Below are 17,569 nucleotides of genomic sequence, written 5' to 3'. Positions count from 1 at the left end.
CTGGCCCTCATCACCAGCAAAACCAAGGAACTGATTGTGGACTTTGGAAGGAGTAGGATGGGGACCCACAGTCCCGTTTATATCAACCGGGCGATGGTAGAAAGGGTCAAAAACTTCAAATTCCTGGGCGTGCATATTTCCGAAGATCCTTCCTGGTCCCAGTACACTGATGCAATTATAAAGAAGGCACATCAGCGCCTCTACTTCCTGAGAAGATTACGGAGAGTCGGTTTGTCAAGGAGGACTCTCTCGAACTTCTACAGGTGCACAGTAGAGAGCATACTGACTGGCTGCATCGTGGCCTGGTTCGGCAACTTGAACGTCCAGGAGCAAAAAAGACTGCAGAAGGTTGTGACCACTGCCCAGTCCATCACCGGCTCTGACCTCCGAAGGAACCTATCGCAGTCGCTGCCTCAAAAAGGCTGCCAACGTCATCAAAGACCCACACCTTACTGGTTACACATTCATTTCACCGTTGCCATCGGAAAGAAGGTACAGGAGCCTGAAATCTGTAACATCCAGGCTTAGGAACAGCCTCTTCCTCACAACCATCAGTCTATTAAACAATGACATCAAATAAGCTCTGAACAATCACAGTCCATTATTATTATTACACTATATCTGTTTATTTATTGTGTATATATGGTCTATGGTCTATAGACACACTGAACTTTTATCTTCCGTTTTGTATTATATTTACATATTCTGTTGTGCTGCAGCAAGTAAGAATTTCATTGTCCTATCTGGGACACATGACAATAAAACTCTCTTGACTCTTGACCCGTTTTGTGTGGAAGACAGAAAGGTCAAAGCAGTTGAAGTATCCTGGGCACCCTGCTTCCAAGAACTGTATTGATCCTACCTGCCCATGCCCCTTGCTGCATTGCTTGTGATAAATTCAGATTACTTTAGTTTAGTTCAGTTTAGTTTAGTTTAGAGATACAGCGCGTAAACAGGCCCTTCGGCCCACCGAGTCCACACTGACCAGCGATCCCCGCACATTTACACTATCCTACACACACACTAGGGACAATTTACATATACACCAAGCCAATTAACCTACATACCTGTACGTCTTTGGAGTGTGGGAGGAAACCGAAGATCTCGGAGAAAATCCACATGGTCACGGCAGGAACGTACAAACTCCATACAGACAGCACCCGTAGTCCGGATCGAACCCGGGTCTCTGGTGCTGCAATCGCTGTAAGGCAGCAACTCTACCGCAGCACCACTGTGTTGCCCCAAATAAAAGATCAGAGCTTTTATTTTCTCCTTATATATTGGATGTCCCTGCACTGCTTATTGTGAGATTGTAGTGATCGTATTCCATGTCCCTCTCTTTGATTATCTAACCTGTCTCACATGAGACAGGTTAGATAATCCTTGTAAGCCAAATCCATTGAGCCTCAGAATCTCGGTGGATGGGAATAGCAGACAAACCAGGGGCAATTGTCCAGCTATTGCAAACATGTATCCCAACCCTGATGTACAAAGAAAAACAGGATGGAGACACAAGGTACTGATGATGTTGGAATCTTATGTAGAAAGCAAAGAGGCATGGTGGGAGGATGTCGTCAAGATAACTGCGTGAAGTTGATGGTAAATAGCAGTCAGCCTGACCTGCTGAGTTACTCCAGTGCTTTATTTTTGTAAAAAGGGAATTGGTTTCTGTCTGATTTTGAGTATGCATTACATAATGTGGAAATGACTCAGTTAAAGTTTTGTTAGGTTGCTGTATATTTGTCAGAAGCTACTATATTGTAACATTGAATGAAAAATCACCCATCTGCATCTTAGTATTTTTTAATTTGTGAAAGTGGGAGTAATATTTTGAAATTATTTTGAATATTTACGATACAAATGAAGGGGAATTGCTTCAATGGAGTGGGTGTTGATTCTTGGAATACTCTTGTCCAGGGGTCTGCGGAGGCCGTCATTGATTATATCTGAATCGGAGATCAATTCCTGGATATGAGAGGAACTGCAGGAAATGGAACATGGTAGTAAAATGGTGTTTATGGTTGAAGATCAGCCACAATCTTGTTGAATGAATGCCAGAACAGAACTGAAATGCTCCCAACTTTCCTTGGTTTTCTGATATTTTAACATAACTTTCTGATATTTTAACTTAACTTTCCTCTTTGTGAAGTGATCATTTTGTTCTTTGCACAGATTTTATTTTCCCACCTGCCTTCTCCGAGCTGAATGCAGACCCTGAAGCATAAGATAGTTCATTTAGTTACCTGTTAACACCAATGTGCAATACCCTGTGTGAGTCAAGCATTGTTTTGAAGTGCAGCTAGATTCTCGTACATCACTATTTTATACATGACATAAACTGCACCAACTGTGTCAGATTGTGATGGTTTCTCTTTTTCTTCCCCCTCCAGATGGTCTTCACGTTATTTCTGCACTCTGTACCCTGAGAGTAACCATCATTACTGAAGACATGCTGACAAACAGCATCACTGTACGCTTGGAGAACATGTCCCAGGACAGGTTTCTGTCTCCACTGCTGTCGCTCTTTGTGGAAGGAGTTGCTGCTGTGTTGTCCACCACCAAAGAAGACATCTTTATTTTTAATATCCAGAATGACACCGATGTCAGTGCAAACATTCTGAACGTGAGTTTCTCCGCACTGCTGCCAGGAGGGATTCGAAACCAATATTTTCCTTCAGAGGATCTGCAGGAACAGATTTACCTCAACCGGACACTTCTGACCACCATCTCCACCCAAAGGGTCCTTCCCTTTGATGACAATATCTGCCTGAGGGAGCCCTGCGAGAACTACATGAAGTGTGTCTCCGTGTTGAAGTTCGACAGTTCTGCTCCTTTCATTTCATCCGACACAGTCTTATTCCGACCCATTCATCCCATCAACGGGCTGCGGTGCCGATGCCCTCCAGGATTTACTGGGGATTATTGTGAAACAGAAATTGATCTCTGTTATTCCAACCCCTGTGGTAACCACGGTATGTGCCGCAGCAGGGAGGGAGGCTACAACTGTGAATGCCGCCAAGAATATACAGGTAAGCATCTTGGGTGTTTTAGTTCAAGTTTATTTATTTATTCTGTTTTTGGACTGTTTTTTTTTAACACAAAAAGCACTTTGTAGATGAGAGACACAAGAAACCACTGATGCGGAAAGTAAGATGAAGCTGGAAATACTCTGCAGGCCAGGCAGAATCTGTGGAGATGAAAAAGAACGGTTTAGTTTGGCCGGCACGGTGGCGCAACGGTAGTGTTGCTGCCAAACAGAACCAGGGACCTGGGTTCGATCCTGACTATGGGTGCTGGTTGTACGAAGTTTGTACGTTCTCCCATGATCTGCGTGGGTTTTTCCCAGGATCTCCAGTTTCTTCCCATAGTCCAAAGACGTACAGATTTGTAGGTTAATTAACGTGGTAAAATTGTAAATTGTCCCTAGTATGCGTAGGATAGCGTTAGTGTGTGAGACCCAGTAGGCCAAAGGACCTGCTTCCACACTGTATCTCTGACCTAAACTGGTGATCTTTCATTGATTCAAACAAATTTGACGGTTTTAGCAGGTTTTAAGTAAATAATAATGAAGTTGTGAGAATGGCACTCTGAGAAGATGATTGTGGTAAGAACACAAGGCAAGGATTGTAGCGATAGAAGCAAGAGTGATTAATTGACAAATTGGTGATGTAGGGAAAAAGTTCATGATACTAAGATGTAAAAGAACAATAATGGGTCCATGGAAACTAAAAATAATAGCATAATTACAAATGACATCTGCTGTTTTGGGAATGGTTAAGAATTGTTAAATTCCATGTTGAGTCAAGTGTGCTGTAAATATCATGAACTATAATGTGGAGGAACATTGGTGATGTACAGTACAATACAGAAAGAATGGATTCCACACTGTTTCATGCCATGTATCTGAATCGAGGTGCCAAGGTACGGATATGTTGCTGAATATGCTGGAGAATGAAAACTGCAGTACTCTCAAATCCCACCTGTTTAGTGCCATCCTCTTTACATCAAATGTTCTAATCCACGTGTGGATAGCACGCCAACTCAGGGAAATTATTTTGTATTGTTTAAGTTCTTTACAGCAGATAGAAAATGACTTTTCATAGCACGGACCCCAATTAAGTGTCTTCCAGGTAAAATCTTCCTCCTCCAGCAATTCGACGGAGGTCTTTGTGCATGCATGGATGGCACAGTAGTAACTTCTCGCTTTACATTGCAGTTTTGTATTTCATGTAGTTCGTCTTGTTAGGTGGTCCCATGAACTTTCTCCTGTGTGTTTTGAGATTGCTGGTGAAGTCAGTGTGAGCAGAGTGGGAAAGTGGGGAGTTGAGAAACATATGTCCCAGTCCATCTTAATGGTTGACTTTGCTCCCCTGCATCTTACTTAGAGTTGACATGCAATGTAGATTATGTCTACTGTGCAGCTAGATGGATGGAAGCTACTCATCTGGATTCAGGGAGCTGCTCCTTAGCCACTAGGGAGGAGGCAGTCGAGGAAGACCTTGGCAATGCTTTCCATTTTGGCAGACTGAGGGAACAACTAACTATAGGCTGCACACTAACTTAGTTTTAATTTAGTTTAGTTTAGACACACTTCACGGAAGCCCACCGGCGATCCTCACACACTAACACTATCCTGCACACACCAGGGACGATTTACAATTTTACCAAGCCAATTAGTCGCCAAACCTCTATGTCTTTGGAGTGTGGGAGGAAACCGGCACACCTGGAGAAAACCCACGTGGTCACGGGGGGAATGTACAAACTCCGTACAGACAGCATCCGTAGTCAGGATCGAACCCAGGTCTCTGGCACTATAAGGCAGCAACTCTACTGCTGCACCACCCAATTCACCAAATTCATATTTCATCAATGAATAATTCATCAATTATCATTTTATTCTGTGACAAGGTCATACAGGTCGGCTTTCATCGTTGATAAATAGGCCTGTAATAAACAGTTGAATCCTGCTGTATCTAGGTACATGTGATATAAAGTAGCATAGAAGCATTGAAATTAAGGGGCGGAATATTTCATCCTGTTTGGGTTACAGCCAGGTCATGTCATTATAGACCAATTAATTCATTTACACTTTTACTTGACATGCTAATTTAGAGATCGTTCAACAGATGTCTCATTGTGATGTATGGTTTGGAACCAGGGATCGAAACTCCTGGCAATGACGTACAATGTCTTTCCCAGTGTCGACCATATCAGATTGTTCATGTTAATTCAGGGAACTGTGACTCAATTTGGACCCTGTTACCATGCGAGTTTATGAAAACAGGGGGCTGGAAATTTGCAAAAACCTCTGCCAGCATCGAACAAAACAATAGGCCAGTATTTTGGCAGGAACCTTTTAACAAGTTTGAAAAGGAAGTCTAAGATGCTTTTAGTAGGACTAAACAAAATAAATAGAGGATGTGAGAACAGGCTAGTGAATGAAATAGACATGCTGAAAAGGTCAAAAACAAATGAATGCCGAAGAGGAAGGATAGGATTTAGAGGCATGAGGTTCTTTTGTTAAGAAATCTAAAATATAAAATGAGGGTGTTAATTAGGCATTGTACAGGTACGTTAGTAAAGAGAGCCTTGACCTGAAAAGTCACCTTTAGTTTTAGAGATACAGTGCGGACTGTGCCACCATGCCGCTGAACCTATCCACGTTCTCCAGAGATGCTGCCTGACCTGCTGAGTTACCTCAGCACTTTTTATTAATAAAAAAGGGAATTGGTTTCTGTCTGACCAATAGAGAGAATCGCAAGTTGGATGAATGCAAAGGGAAGTTGTCCAGAATATTTCCAACATGTGCTTTATGTCAACATATACAAAATGGAGAGGAATTAAGCAACAGATAAATCCTGAAATGGTTGAAGTAAGACGAGATGGAATAAATAAAATAGGCTTGTTAAACCAAAGTGGACCACAATGTGGGCGGCACAGTGGCCTATTTCCCCATTGACATGACTGTCTAATGCAATTTTCTATAACGCACGGTCTCTGAGGAACACACCTATTGTGTTAAAACAGAACTACCTGTATAACATTGTCTTTTTAAGGCAGAGCTATATATATTGTGGATAAGCAATGGAGAAAAGATTACTACAGGGTACAGACTTAGTTACAGTCAGACAAGCCCTGTTCTTATTAAATGGTAGAGCAGGCTGAAATGGTTGTGTCCTAACGCTGCTCCTAACTTGAATGTCCGTGTATAACATTAAATACTGCCACATAGATTTAAAGAAGGAATATAGTGTGCTCACATGTTAGGAGTTTTTTTTCAACTGACAGATATGGTGGATGAATAAATGTCATGGATCCATTTGCATCGATTTTCAACTTTTAACAACAACATGAGCAAGTTCAATTGGGAAAATGCAGTGGCATTTAGTGTTTCAGAAGGCTTTAAACAAGTGACCACTTTTGTGACTAACTGAGGAGGGTAAAATAGTTCACAGTTAGCAAGCTGTATCGCAGTGGTTTGGAGAAAGGGGAATGAGTAGTATTTAAGAGAGTTTCACAAGAGTAGTTGGTCATTAAAACTCAGGATGTTTAGTTTTGGGCCTACTTTTTTTTATTGCATCCATCAGTGCTTTGAATCAAGGAAAATAGTAAGTGGTGTCCTAAATTAAAGCACAAGGTATGGTAAGTAATTTAGAAATTAAAAGGAAGCTACAAATTGATAGGGTTTTGTTTTAAATGTGATGATGTGTTGCATTGACGAAGAATGGAGAAACGGCAGAGACATGATAGGCTCAATCGACGTCTTCGTGGAAGAAAGAAATATAAGGTTTTGAAGATTTCTGCTGATAACGAAAATTGGTAGAAGGGCATGTTAAGGTGAGGACGCTTTAATTCTGCAACGAGATATAGGTTTGATAGGGCAAAAACCTTGAAAATAATTCCCTTAGAAAGCTGGGATATATTGCAAACGTGCAGAAAACTAAAGTTGAAACAAAGCTAACATTTATTTTGGATTTAGTCAGAAAACAAATGCAGCTTTGAGATCAACACAGTGGGATGATGCAGAGGCCATGGAACATTCTTTATTATTACAGTTTGAAATAATAATTGGGGGTATCCGGGTTTGAAGGGTAAAAAGATGCAGCGTTAAAAGAAACAAATTTATTCTGACAGGTCAAGAATATGTATTTAGATATTAATATTCTGTACAGGAGCCTTGGGAGAGGGAGCTGGGAAAATGTTCATTAAACTATGGTCAAAGCTGAAAAATGCATTAACAGGGTGAGTGAACGAAGCAGAGATGTGCCAAAGTTTGTAAGTTGGAAAGTAGCTTGAAAGCAAGAGAGGAACTTGGCAAGCAAAAAGGATCGATCTCGTGTGGAGTAGAGGCAGCGCAGGTATCGACGGCTTTGGTCCATGTTGTAATGTTCATGCTACTGGGAAGAAACAGCATGAAGTTTGAAAACCATGTAAGTGTTTTGCTTTGGTTTAAAGGAAATATTAAGTGTTGATTGATGCAAAATCATATAAAATGGTTTTGGAAAATGCATTGAAATAGAAGGCAGAAGTGGAATGCTAATGGAAGAACCTGACAAGAAAATAGTGAGCAGGTATTGGAAATTAGAGTTTGCAACAAAACTTGCACAGTAGCCAAAAGGAGGATGCAATGTTTTTGATATTGAGCAAGACAAAAGGTAGCGAGGAGGTTTAGGACTGGGGGAGAAATGATAAACATTAGTGAGGTTATGATTAGATTTGCAAGCATTCGGCAAAGAATCACCTAGCCTGCATTTGATTTTCCCAATGAGGAGGATGTGCTGCAGAGAAATTTGCTGAAATGAAGATGTCTTTATTAAAGCTTAAGGAGCTTGAAGCAATAGTTCAAGTGAATGCACTTTTACAAGAATACTAGTAGAATGTAGGAATTTATGGCGGGAGGTGTCTAGAATATAAAAATTGAGAAAAACTCTAAAATACCAATGTTAAAACTCAGGGGAAGGATGAATGCGAATGCATTCTGGGTTACGCACATAGGTTGATGTTGAGAGTTAGTTGAAATTCACTTTTCATTTATTTAGAGGTACAGCATAGAAATAGGCCCTTCGGCCCACCGTGTCCACACTGACCATCGATCACCAATTCACATTAGTTTCATGTTACCCCACTTTCATATCCACTTGCTACACGAGGGGCAATTTACAGCAGCCAATTAAATACGGGAGGAAATCGGAGCATCCATGTGATCGCGGGGAGAACATGCAAACTCCACACTCCAAAGATAAATGGCAGTACATTGGAGCAGTGTGGCAGCACTTGTGGTCAGGATAAACCCGGGTCTCCGAGGTTATGCGACAGCAGCTCTGCACCTCTGCCAGCTGCGCCACTGTGCTGCCATTTATGTTTCACCGGAGATAACAATTGTAATCAGCTTTTAGTGACCTTTTTGATATTTTTAAATAAGAAAAACAACAAAGTGAAGGTACCACAAGGCTCCCAACATTCCAAAAAACATTATGTTGCATTGTTTACTGTTGGAAGAGGAAAAAAATCAGGTGTTTATCAGTCATCTGTTTGATAATTTATTTCCTCATTATGCTGGGGTAAAATATCAAAAAACCCTCTGTAAAAGTATCTCCAATCTTTCCATCCTCACCAGCACCATATACAGTACAGCGTACTCTCTGCTTCCTGTGTTCAGTAATTACTTAGTTCTTCTTTCATGCTGTTGTTTTCATAAACCAATTATGTGTAATATCTTCAGGTGATGATAGTCGACCTGTCTTCATGTGCGTGGTTTTTTCTGCCAACTAAAATGGTTTTGTGCCCTTGACAATTGGATTGTATAATAATTTGATATTTACCTCTGGAACTACCTTGGCTTCCAGATCTGATGGTTCAAGCTCACAGTGAATCTGGGATGACAGTATCAAAGTAAGGCTTGTACACGTTGTACTGAACCAGACAACTGGTTGAATCTGTAAGCTGTTCATGCTTTCCATGGGAAAAAAAATAGGCCTTAATTACTCCCCATATCTGTGTTCCTGAAATGTCTTTTTATTTTCCTTAATCATGGCTTCCCCTCCATTATAGTTGGCATACTCTCCACTATCTTGGTTCCATTTCCTGCAATTTATTTTCTCTCGCCCCTCTCCTCCCAGTCAGAGCGAGGATAGAGTTCACCTTGTGCTGATCTTTCACCCCTCTGGCTCAAACCCCTGTCCCACGGTACGAGTTAATTCCAAGAGTACTCCCGAGTTTGCCCTGATTCGAACTCGGAGGTTTACGGTAATGGCCACTCGTCGGTACTCGGGGCTCTCGTGGACATTTTTCATCATGTTGAAAAATCTTCACGAGTCTTCCCGTGCTTACCTGCCATTAGCGAGTCTGCCTGAGTACCTGCCGTTAGCGCTGAGAGACGTCCCCGAGCTCCGACGTACCCGCCACGTTCATTCTCCGTGCTTACCACGAGTTTGATTTTTTTTAAACTCGGGAGAGCTCTTGGAATGAACTCGTACCGTGGGACAGGGCTGTTACACCAGTGCTCACTCGTCTTCTGTGACCATAGTAGATGCAATCGTTTTCATTTTACCTCTTCCTTTCCTATCATACAAGGGCTGAAATACTCTTTCCAGGGAAAGCAGTAATTTACTGACACTACTTCTAATTTAGTGTGTTTTATTTGGCGTTCAGGAGGTAGTGTCTTTTACATTAGAGAAAATAAATTGAGATATAGCGACCAATTTGCTGAGCACCTCTATTCAATCCACAAGTGTGAACCTGAGTGTCCATTTACTTGTCAGATTAATCCTCCATCAAATTCCCCTTCAAACCTTTCTGCCTTTGGTTTTTTTGCTGTTACGTCGAAGCCCAATGTAGGCTTAAGAAACAGCTCCTCATCTTCTGAACCGGGTCGAAAGGAGGTAGTTGAGGCTGGGGCTGTCCCAACGTTTAAGAAACAGTTAGACAGATACGTGGATAGGGCAGGTTTGGAGGGATATGGCCAGACACATTGCATTTCGAATAACCATCCTTTCCAATTAGTGTTTCCATTTCTAATGAGAACTATGAAGTTAATTTTGGTTCTCTCTCCGTAACTGCTATGTTGCAATGGGTATTTGAGAGCTTAACATAAGAACATAAGAAACAGGAGCAAGTGCAGGCCAGTTGCCCTTTGCACCTCCTCCACCACTCAGCACCACTGTACAACGTTCCCACAAAGTTCTTGACTACCTTCTTGTTCAATATCCATCAACGAGTCTGTCTTCATAGCTCTCTGGGTTAGAGAATTCCAAGATATGTGAATCTGAGAGAAGACATTTCTCCTCATCCCTCTGAAATGGATGTCCACTTATTCTGAATCTTTGTCCCCTTGTTCTAGATTCCTTAGTCAGGGGAAACTCCATTCGGCAACTACCCTATTAATCCCTTTCAAAACCACAAAAGTTTCATTTTTAAGATTGCATCTCATTCTTCCACACTCCTATAAGTGTTGGCCCAACTTTCTAAACCTCTCTTCGTAGATCAGCCCTTCCACGCCAGGAATCAATATGAAGAGCCTTCCATGCACTGCTCCTGTTGCAGCAATATACAACTCAAACATGATGTGCACTCTCACCACTGTACAATGAAGTTGCATCAAAATCATCCTACATTGTAATAATAGCTAGCATTCCATTAGTTCTGATTATGTACTGTAATCAAATGCTAACTTATTGTGTTTTATCCACGAGAACCCCATGATCATTTTGTGCTGTTACTTATGGCTCAGGTTGCATTCCCAGGAAAGAGAGTACGAATGGAATTGGCACTAAAATGAGTGATTATACCATTATGTATAGAGTAAGGCATTACTAATAGCATGAGTGTGCTGGTAACCTGCCTTGAACCCTTGCCCTCCTCCTGTTGTGCTGGGAACCTGACGAGTATTCCTGTACTGACGAGTATTCCTGTACTGACTAGTATTCCTGAACTGACTAGTATTCCTGGCCTCAAGGCAATGATGCAAATTTAGTTTAGTTTAGAGATACAGCGGGGAAACAGGTCCTTCGGCCCACCAAGTCCGTGCCGACCAGTGATCCCCACACACTAATGCTATCCTGTACACACCAGGGACAATTTACAATTTTACAAGGCCAATTAACATACAAACCTGTACGTCTTTGGAGTATTGGAGAAAACCGAATATGCCGGAGAAAACGCACACAGGTCATGTGGAGAACGTGCAAACTCCTTACGGACAGCACCCATTGTCAGGATTGAACCAGGGTCTCTGGCGCTGTAAGGCAGCAGCTTTACTGCTGCACCATTGGCTGGTTCCTGCTGGCTGGAGGTAGTCCTGAAGGTGCTCACTTGGAAGAGTTATCCTCATGAATTCCTTAAGCATTGGTTTGCTTACAGCAATACTTCTGTTCCTGTTGTTGTCTAGGGATAAGAAGATAGCAAAACAGATTATGTTGTAGTCAGCACAACAGCCATCAGTACCTCTCCAGAGATGCTGCCCATCCCGCTGAGTTACTCCAGCTTTTTGTGTCTATCTTCGGTTTAAACTAGCATCTGCAGTTCCTTCCTAGCCATCCGTACCTGTCATGCATGAGGTGATGCAGGTGCCCAAGCAGTCTCTCCCTGGAATGATGACTTAATCGTCATGACAAGGGCTTGTGGCCCCGTCTCCCAGATGGCACAGTGTTAGCTGTGGCAGGATGCGCTCTGAACATTTAGTCTGGACCATTCTGTTGCGGGTGTCTTGCTCTACTCTCTTTTGGCCAGTCATATCTTCCCTTATGTTGATTTGTAGAGTGGCAGCGGGTGGCACCAGCAATGGCTGCCTCACCAGCAGTCTGTCACGTCCCTTCTCTGTTTTTTATTATTTTAAGTATGTTTTAAATGTGTGTTTCAATGTTCCTAGGGGGAAATAGGGGAAAACTTTTTTTCAGCCATTAACCTTGACGGAGATGCGACTTTCTCAGTATCTCATCTGCGCCCCACCCTTCTCCCCGCTGCCTAACAACTGGATTGGTGCGGCCTTCCCTGGAGACCGGCCTAAAAGGAGCTTCAAGCCGCAGGTGCGGCACGGACTTTAACATCAGGGAGCTGCTATCCTTTGTCGAGGATCGCCAGAAGAAATGCTCCGACCGCGGGGCCTGTGGACTTTAACACCGTGAAGCCCGCGCGCGGTCTCCGATAAGAAGCAGCCGACTCGGGAACTCCTTGCTGCGGAGTATTCCGATCCGTCCCGACGTCGCAGTTTTGATCATCCCGACACGTGGGCTTCGGAACATCGGACCATCTGTAGCGGCGAACTGCGGATGGTTCAAAGGCTCCGACCACGGGTGAACAAAGGAGGAAGATGACTGAACTTTATGCCTTCCATCACAGTGAGGAATGTTGATTCCACTGTGGTGGATGTTTATGTTAAATTTTATTTTATGTGTGTATTGTGTTCTTTTCACTTAGTATGGCTGTATGGTAACTCAAATTTCACTGTACCTTAATTGGTTAAGTGACAATAAATGTGAACTTGAACTTGAACGTGGGATGTGTGTGACTCTGCGATAGTTGCCCTCAGGACTTGACCAAGCAAGTTCTTGACCCAGTAGCATGTGCATCCAGGGTGATAGAGACCCAGATTTTCTGCATGAACATCAACATGCACTGGCCTGGGTGGCACAGTGGTGCAGTGATAGACTTGCTGCCTCACAATGCCAGAGACCCAGGTTCGACCCTGACCTCGGGTGCTGTCTGTGTGGAGTTTGCTCATTCTTCCTGTGACAGTGCCGATTTCCCCCAGTTTTCTCCCAAATCCAAAAGACAGAGAAACATAGAAAATAGGTGCAGGAGGAGGCCATTCGGCCCTTCGAGCCAACACCGCCATTCATTGTGATCATGGCTGATCGCCCCCTATCAATAACCCGTGCCTGCCTTCTCTCCATATCCCTTGACTCCACTAGCCCCTAGAGCTCTATCTAACTCTCTCTTAAATCCATCCAGTGACTTGGCCTCTACTGCCCTCTGTGGCAGGGAATTCCATAAATTCACAACTCTCTGGGTGAAAAAGTTTTTTCTCACCTCAGTCTTAAATGACCTCCCCTTTATTCTAAGACTGTGGCCCCTGGTTCTGGACTCGTCCAACATTGGGAACATTTTTCCTGCATCTAGCTTGTCCAGTCCTTTTATAATTTTGTATGTTTCTATAAGACGTCCCCTCATCCTTCTAAACTCCAGTGAATACAAGCCTAATCTTTTCAATCTTTCCTCATATGACAGTCCCGTCATCCAAGGGATCAATCTCGTGAACCTACGCTGCACTGCCTTAATCACAAGGATGTCCTTCCTCAAAGTAGGAGACCAAAACTGTACACATTACTCCAGATGTGGTCTCACCAGAGCCCTATACAACTGCAGAAGAACCTCTTTACTCCTATACTGAAATATAGACGTGAGGGTTGATAAGATAATTGGTCCTCTGCAAATTGGTGTAAGGAATGGATGAGAAAGTGGGATAACATAGAACCAGTGTGAATGGGTGATCGATGGTTGCTGCGGTCTCGGTTAGCCAAAGCCTGTTTCCATGCTGTACGTATCTCAAAACTAAAAAGAAACAGACATACTCTGGGGTGGACTCAAGCACAGATGCCTTTGCCCACTGCCACTTCCTCTTTTACTCCATCCACTCAACTTCATATTGACTCCTCTCACCCTCACTCCTTTTCCCAATATTGTCTACCATCCCCCAGACTTCCTGTCCCTTCAGTATTTATGCCTCTCCATCCCTCCGTGCATCAGTAATAACACAATATCAACAGGAGTTACATAGCTCATTGTCATGTTAACTTTTTTCAGTGTATTTGTCAGTAAGTGAAACCATTTCTCTCGTTGGGGCTGAGAGAATGACCTTCATTGTCCTTGTTGTTTATTCAGTTAATTCATCTGTGGAGATTTTTCCGACTGCACTGGTTCCGGTCAATACTGGGGCCAATCGCGAGAGGAAAATACCAACTGACACATTTTCCTTCTGTTTGCTATTTTTAGCAAAGGTTAATGTTATGGTTGTGAATATAAAATTGTATTTCCAGTGTATGTTCACCTCTAATGTTTCTTAAAGGACATTCTAAACAGATACCTCTCCTTGTCATGAACTGGTAGCAAATTACTGGTAGAAAACCGAGTGATGCCGGCAATGGCTGCCTCGCCAACAGTCTGTCTGTCCCTTCCTTCTTTGTGTTTTAACAGTATGTGTTAAATGTATGTTTTTAGTGTTCTTTAGTTTGTTTTATGTGTGTGGGGGGGGGATTTGGGGAAACTTTTTCTAATCTCTTACCTCGACGGAGATGCATTTTTTTCCCGTATCGTACTGCGGCCTAACAACAAGGAGGTTGGCGGCCTTTACTGGAGATCGACTTTTGAGAGCTCCACCGCGGGGAGCCTACAGCACTTTAACATCGCGAAGCCCGCGATCCCTTTGCCTGGGATCGACCTCAGAGCTCCACCCGTGCTTGCCGACTTAACATCACAGAGCTCGCGGTCTCTGGTCAGAGACCGACTTCTGGAAATCCAAGCCGCAGGAGCTTCGACCGCCCCAACGCGGGAGTTTTGATCACTCCGACGCGGGAGCTTTGGCCGCCCCTACGCGGGAGCTTCAATCGTCCCGACATGGGAGCTTTGACCACTGGCTGCCCGGCCGCGGTAGAATAAAGTGTAAAGAAGATCGGACGTTTTGGCCTTAAATCACAGTGAAGAATGTGGGGAATCCGCTGTGCTGAATGTTTATGTCAACTTTTATGTAGTTGTGTGTCTTGTTGCTTTTTTGTTTCGCATGGCTGGATGGTAATTTGCATATCACTGTGCCTTAATTGGTACATGTGACAATAAAAGACCTTTGAAACCTTTGAAAGCTTTTTTCTGCAGTTCCTTCCCACACATTTTGTTTAGTGGGTGTCTAATCTGAAGATGGCTTCGGGGAGTTGGGTATAGCAGGTTGTGGGGCTGTCAGTTTGGCTTGGTGGGTTTGTAACGGTATATTTGTATATTCGCATTTGCTTCTTCAGCCCCATGTGATTGGAAAATCTATTCAACACTGAGTAATCATGATTGAGACGAGATCCAGATCTTGAAATTCATCTGGACACTTTGTTGCCAGTCACCCATTCTATCCCAATACTCCCTTTGCACTGGGAACAATGATGATGATGTTATTTCCCATGAAATGCTCTTTTGGAGCTTTGCAGTGAAACTTGAACCACAGTGTCTTAGGTATGCAGGCCGTTGAGACTCCTGGGGTAAGATGGTCTTTGTCTGCAGTATTAAACCAGGGGATCTGTAAATAGAGGGGCTGTCCCACTGCGGCGACCTAATCTGCGAGTTCTGACGAGTTTGCCCTCGACTCATACTCGCAGCATGGTCGACACGTGGTCCTGGGAGGTCTTTGTAACTCTCCTTCATGCTCGAGAGTGGTCCCCGCGTACTCGAGGCCTCAGCTAGGTTGTGGCGTATTTTTCAACATGTTGAAAAATTCCCGCGAGTAAAAAAAGGTTGCCATGGAAAAAATCAATACTTTTTTTACTCGTAGGTTTAGTCGAAGTAGGTCGTAGTAGGTCGGCATGCTATTCAAAGGTAATTGAGGGTAGTTGAAGGTAGTCGAAGGTACTCATAGATAGTCTTCATCATAATCGAAGGAGGTCTTCAACATGTCATTTTTTCAAACTCTCCTAAACTCTTCTAAACTCGCCAATTCGGTCGCCGCAGTGGAACAGCACCTTAAGAGAAGGAACTTGACCAAATCCTCCGACTACCACAATGCTGCACTGAAACCTCTCCCACCCGTTTTCCACAGTATTCCTGATCTCCTGCCTGCCTGCAATCCTTTCCCTAGTTGCTCCTGTGGCAGACATCTTGTACTGCATGTAGTTGCTAATTTAAGAGGCTTTGCTTGTTTTTCTGTGTGTACCTGTGTTTGTGTATAGAAGGGTTTCGACCCGCAACGTTGCCTATTTCCTTCGCTCCATAGATGCTGCTGCACCCACTGAGTTTCTCCAGCATTTTTTTGTACCTTATATGTGTGTGTGTGTGTGTGTGTGTGTGTGTGTGTGTGTGTGTGTGTTTATTTGTATGTATGCATATATACACACACTGAACTTTTTTTTCTCTAGTTTATTATATTTACAGTGTACTATGTTTACATATTCTATTGTGCTGCTGCAACTAAAATGTCATTGTTCTATCGGCGACATATGACAATAAAACACTCTTGACTCGTTTAGAAAGGCACATGGCGTGCAGAGATTGCCTGCATGTGGATCATATGCAGGTAGATTATATCAGTTTAACTTGGCATCATGTGCTGTACTGTTCTGTGTTCTCATTTTTTATCCCCATTCTTCTCCCCCTCAAACATAATGGTGTTCACCTTTCACCACCCCTTTCCCCCCAAACACTGTTTCTCAGCTTCTCAGATCAATGATGCTCCTGACCTTCCTAATTCCATCCTAATTACTACCACCCTCATGCTGAGTTCCAATGCCATCCCCCTTCCCCAGTTATGTCCAGCTGGGATAACGCTGACCATCACATGCCATGTTTTGTTCATTTACAGTTGTGTGTAACAATACATCCAAATTCTTTAATTTTCCAACTTTTATCTGTTTTTCACAATTAAAAAAATATTTCTATTAGCATTGGCTTTGCTAAAATGTTGTACACTTGTACACTTATCTGCCACTTCCTTGCCCAAATCTGCCCATATTCCATTTCAGATTTTTTTTTAAAGCATATGTTTTCAGTTGCCCATTTAGGTTTATGCCATCAGTAAACTAGGATTCACAAATCTCTTGTTAAATGACACCGTAACCTCTTATAATCCTGTTATGTGTGTTCCACTGTTCTACTTGCAGTGCATGAATTAATTTGCTGTTTCAATTAACATACCACTGAAATATAACATGACCCTGATGGAAGAAACAATGATAAATATTCTTTTGCTGGAAGCCCCATTGAAACACATTCAGTTGGATATTCATAATTATCGAAGTAGCACAAAAAATACCCTGTGATTGGGAAAATGAATGTTTTGTACACACAGTGTCTTTAATATGTCTGAGAAATATGAAATATGGCTTTCAAAAGAGTGTGGCTTGTACTCTCTTGAATACAGAGGGCTCATCAACAGAATTTGTAAATGTGATGGAACTTTTTGAGTTTTTGCTGTTTTGTCTGTATGAACTTTGTCAGTGTTACCCAGATACTATCAGATCATTGTGTTTGTATTGTTACCCATGCAGCATTTACGTCAGTGGAGTGCATGTACAGTAATAACAATTGATGGCTTAGAAACAAGCAGCTTTAAGAGGGCATATCAGCCAAATGAAACGCTTCTTGTTAGGCATTGAAAATGCAAGGGGTAAACACTTTAACTCTTTTACAGTGCCAAATAGCCACCTGTTTTTCAATTCCAGGCAAAAGTTTGTTTGGAATCAACTTTTAGCATGATACTTATAGTGCATTATGATTTTCTTCATTATCAGACCCGGAAATGTGCTTGAAGGCTCCCAGGGGGAAGCTGAACGGAATTGTTTAAACAGCATAATTGATGTTTAACCAATGCAAATAATTTTAC

General features: G+C 42.7%; 1 protein-coding gene across 3 annotated transcripts in view; it reads left to right on the top strand.

Annotated features, from left to right (window-relative positions):
• The window catches only part of celsr1 (cadherin EGF LAG seven-pass G-type receptor 1), a 270,069-nt gene that overhangs the window by 134,247 nt on the left and 118,253 nt on the right, over positions 1-17,569 (top strand). For all 3 annotated transcript variants that reach the window (XM_033039749.1, XM_033039748.1, XM_033039747.1), the window contains exon 3: positions 2,391-3,029. In XM_033039749.1, coding sequence (XP_032895640.1) covers positions 2,391-3,029 — 639 coding nt within the window. The remainder of the gene's footprint in view (positions 1-2,390; positions 3,030-17,569) is intronic.

Source organism: Amblyraja radiata, chromosome 21, assembly GCF_010909765.2.
Source record: "Amblyraja radiata isolate CabotCenter1 chromosome 21, sAmbRad1.1.pri, whole genome shotgun sequence".
Classification (NCBI taxonomy): Eukaryota; Metazoa; Chordata; class Chondrichthyes; order Rajiformes; family Rajidae; genus Amblyraja; species Amblyraja radiata.
Note: the sequence above shows the minus strand (reverse complement) of the source record. Positions and strands in the feature narration are given on the sequence as shown.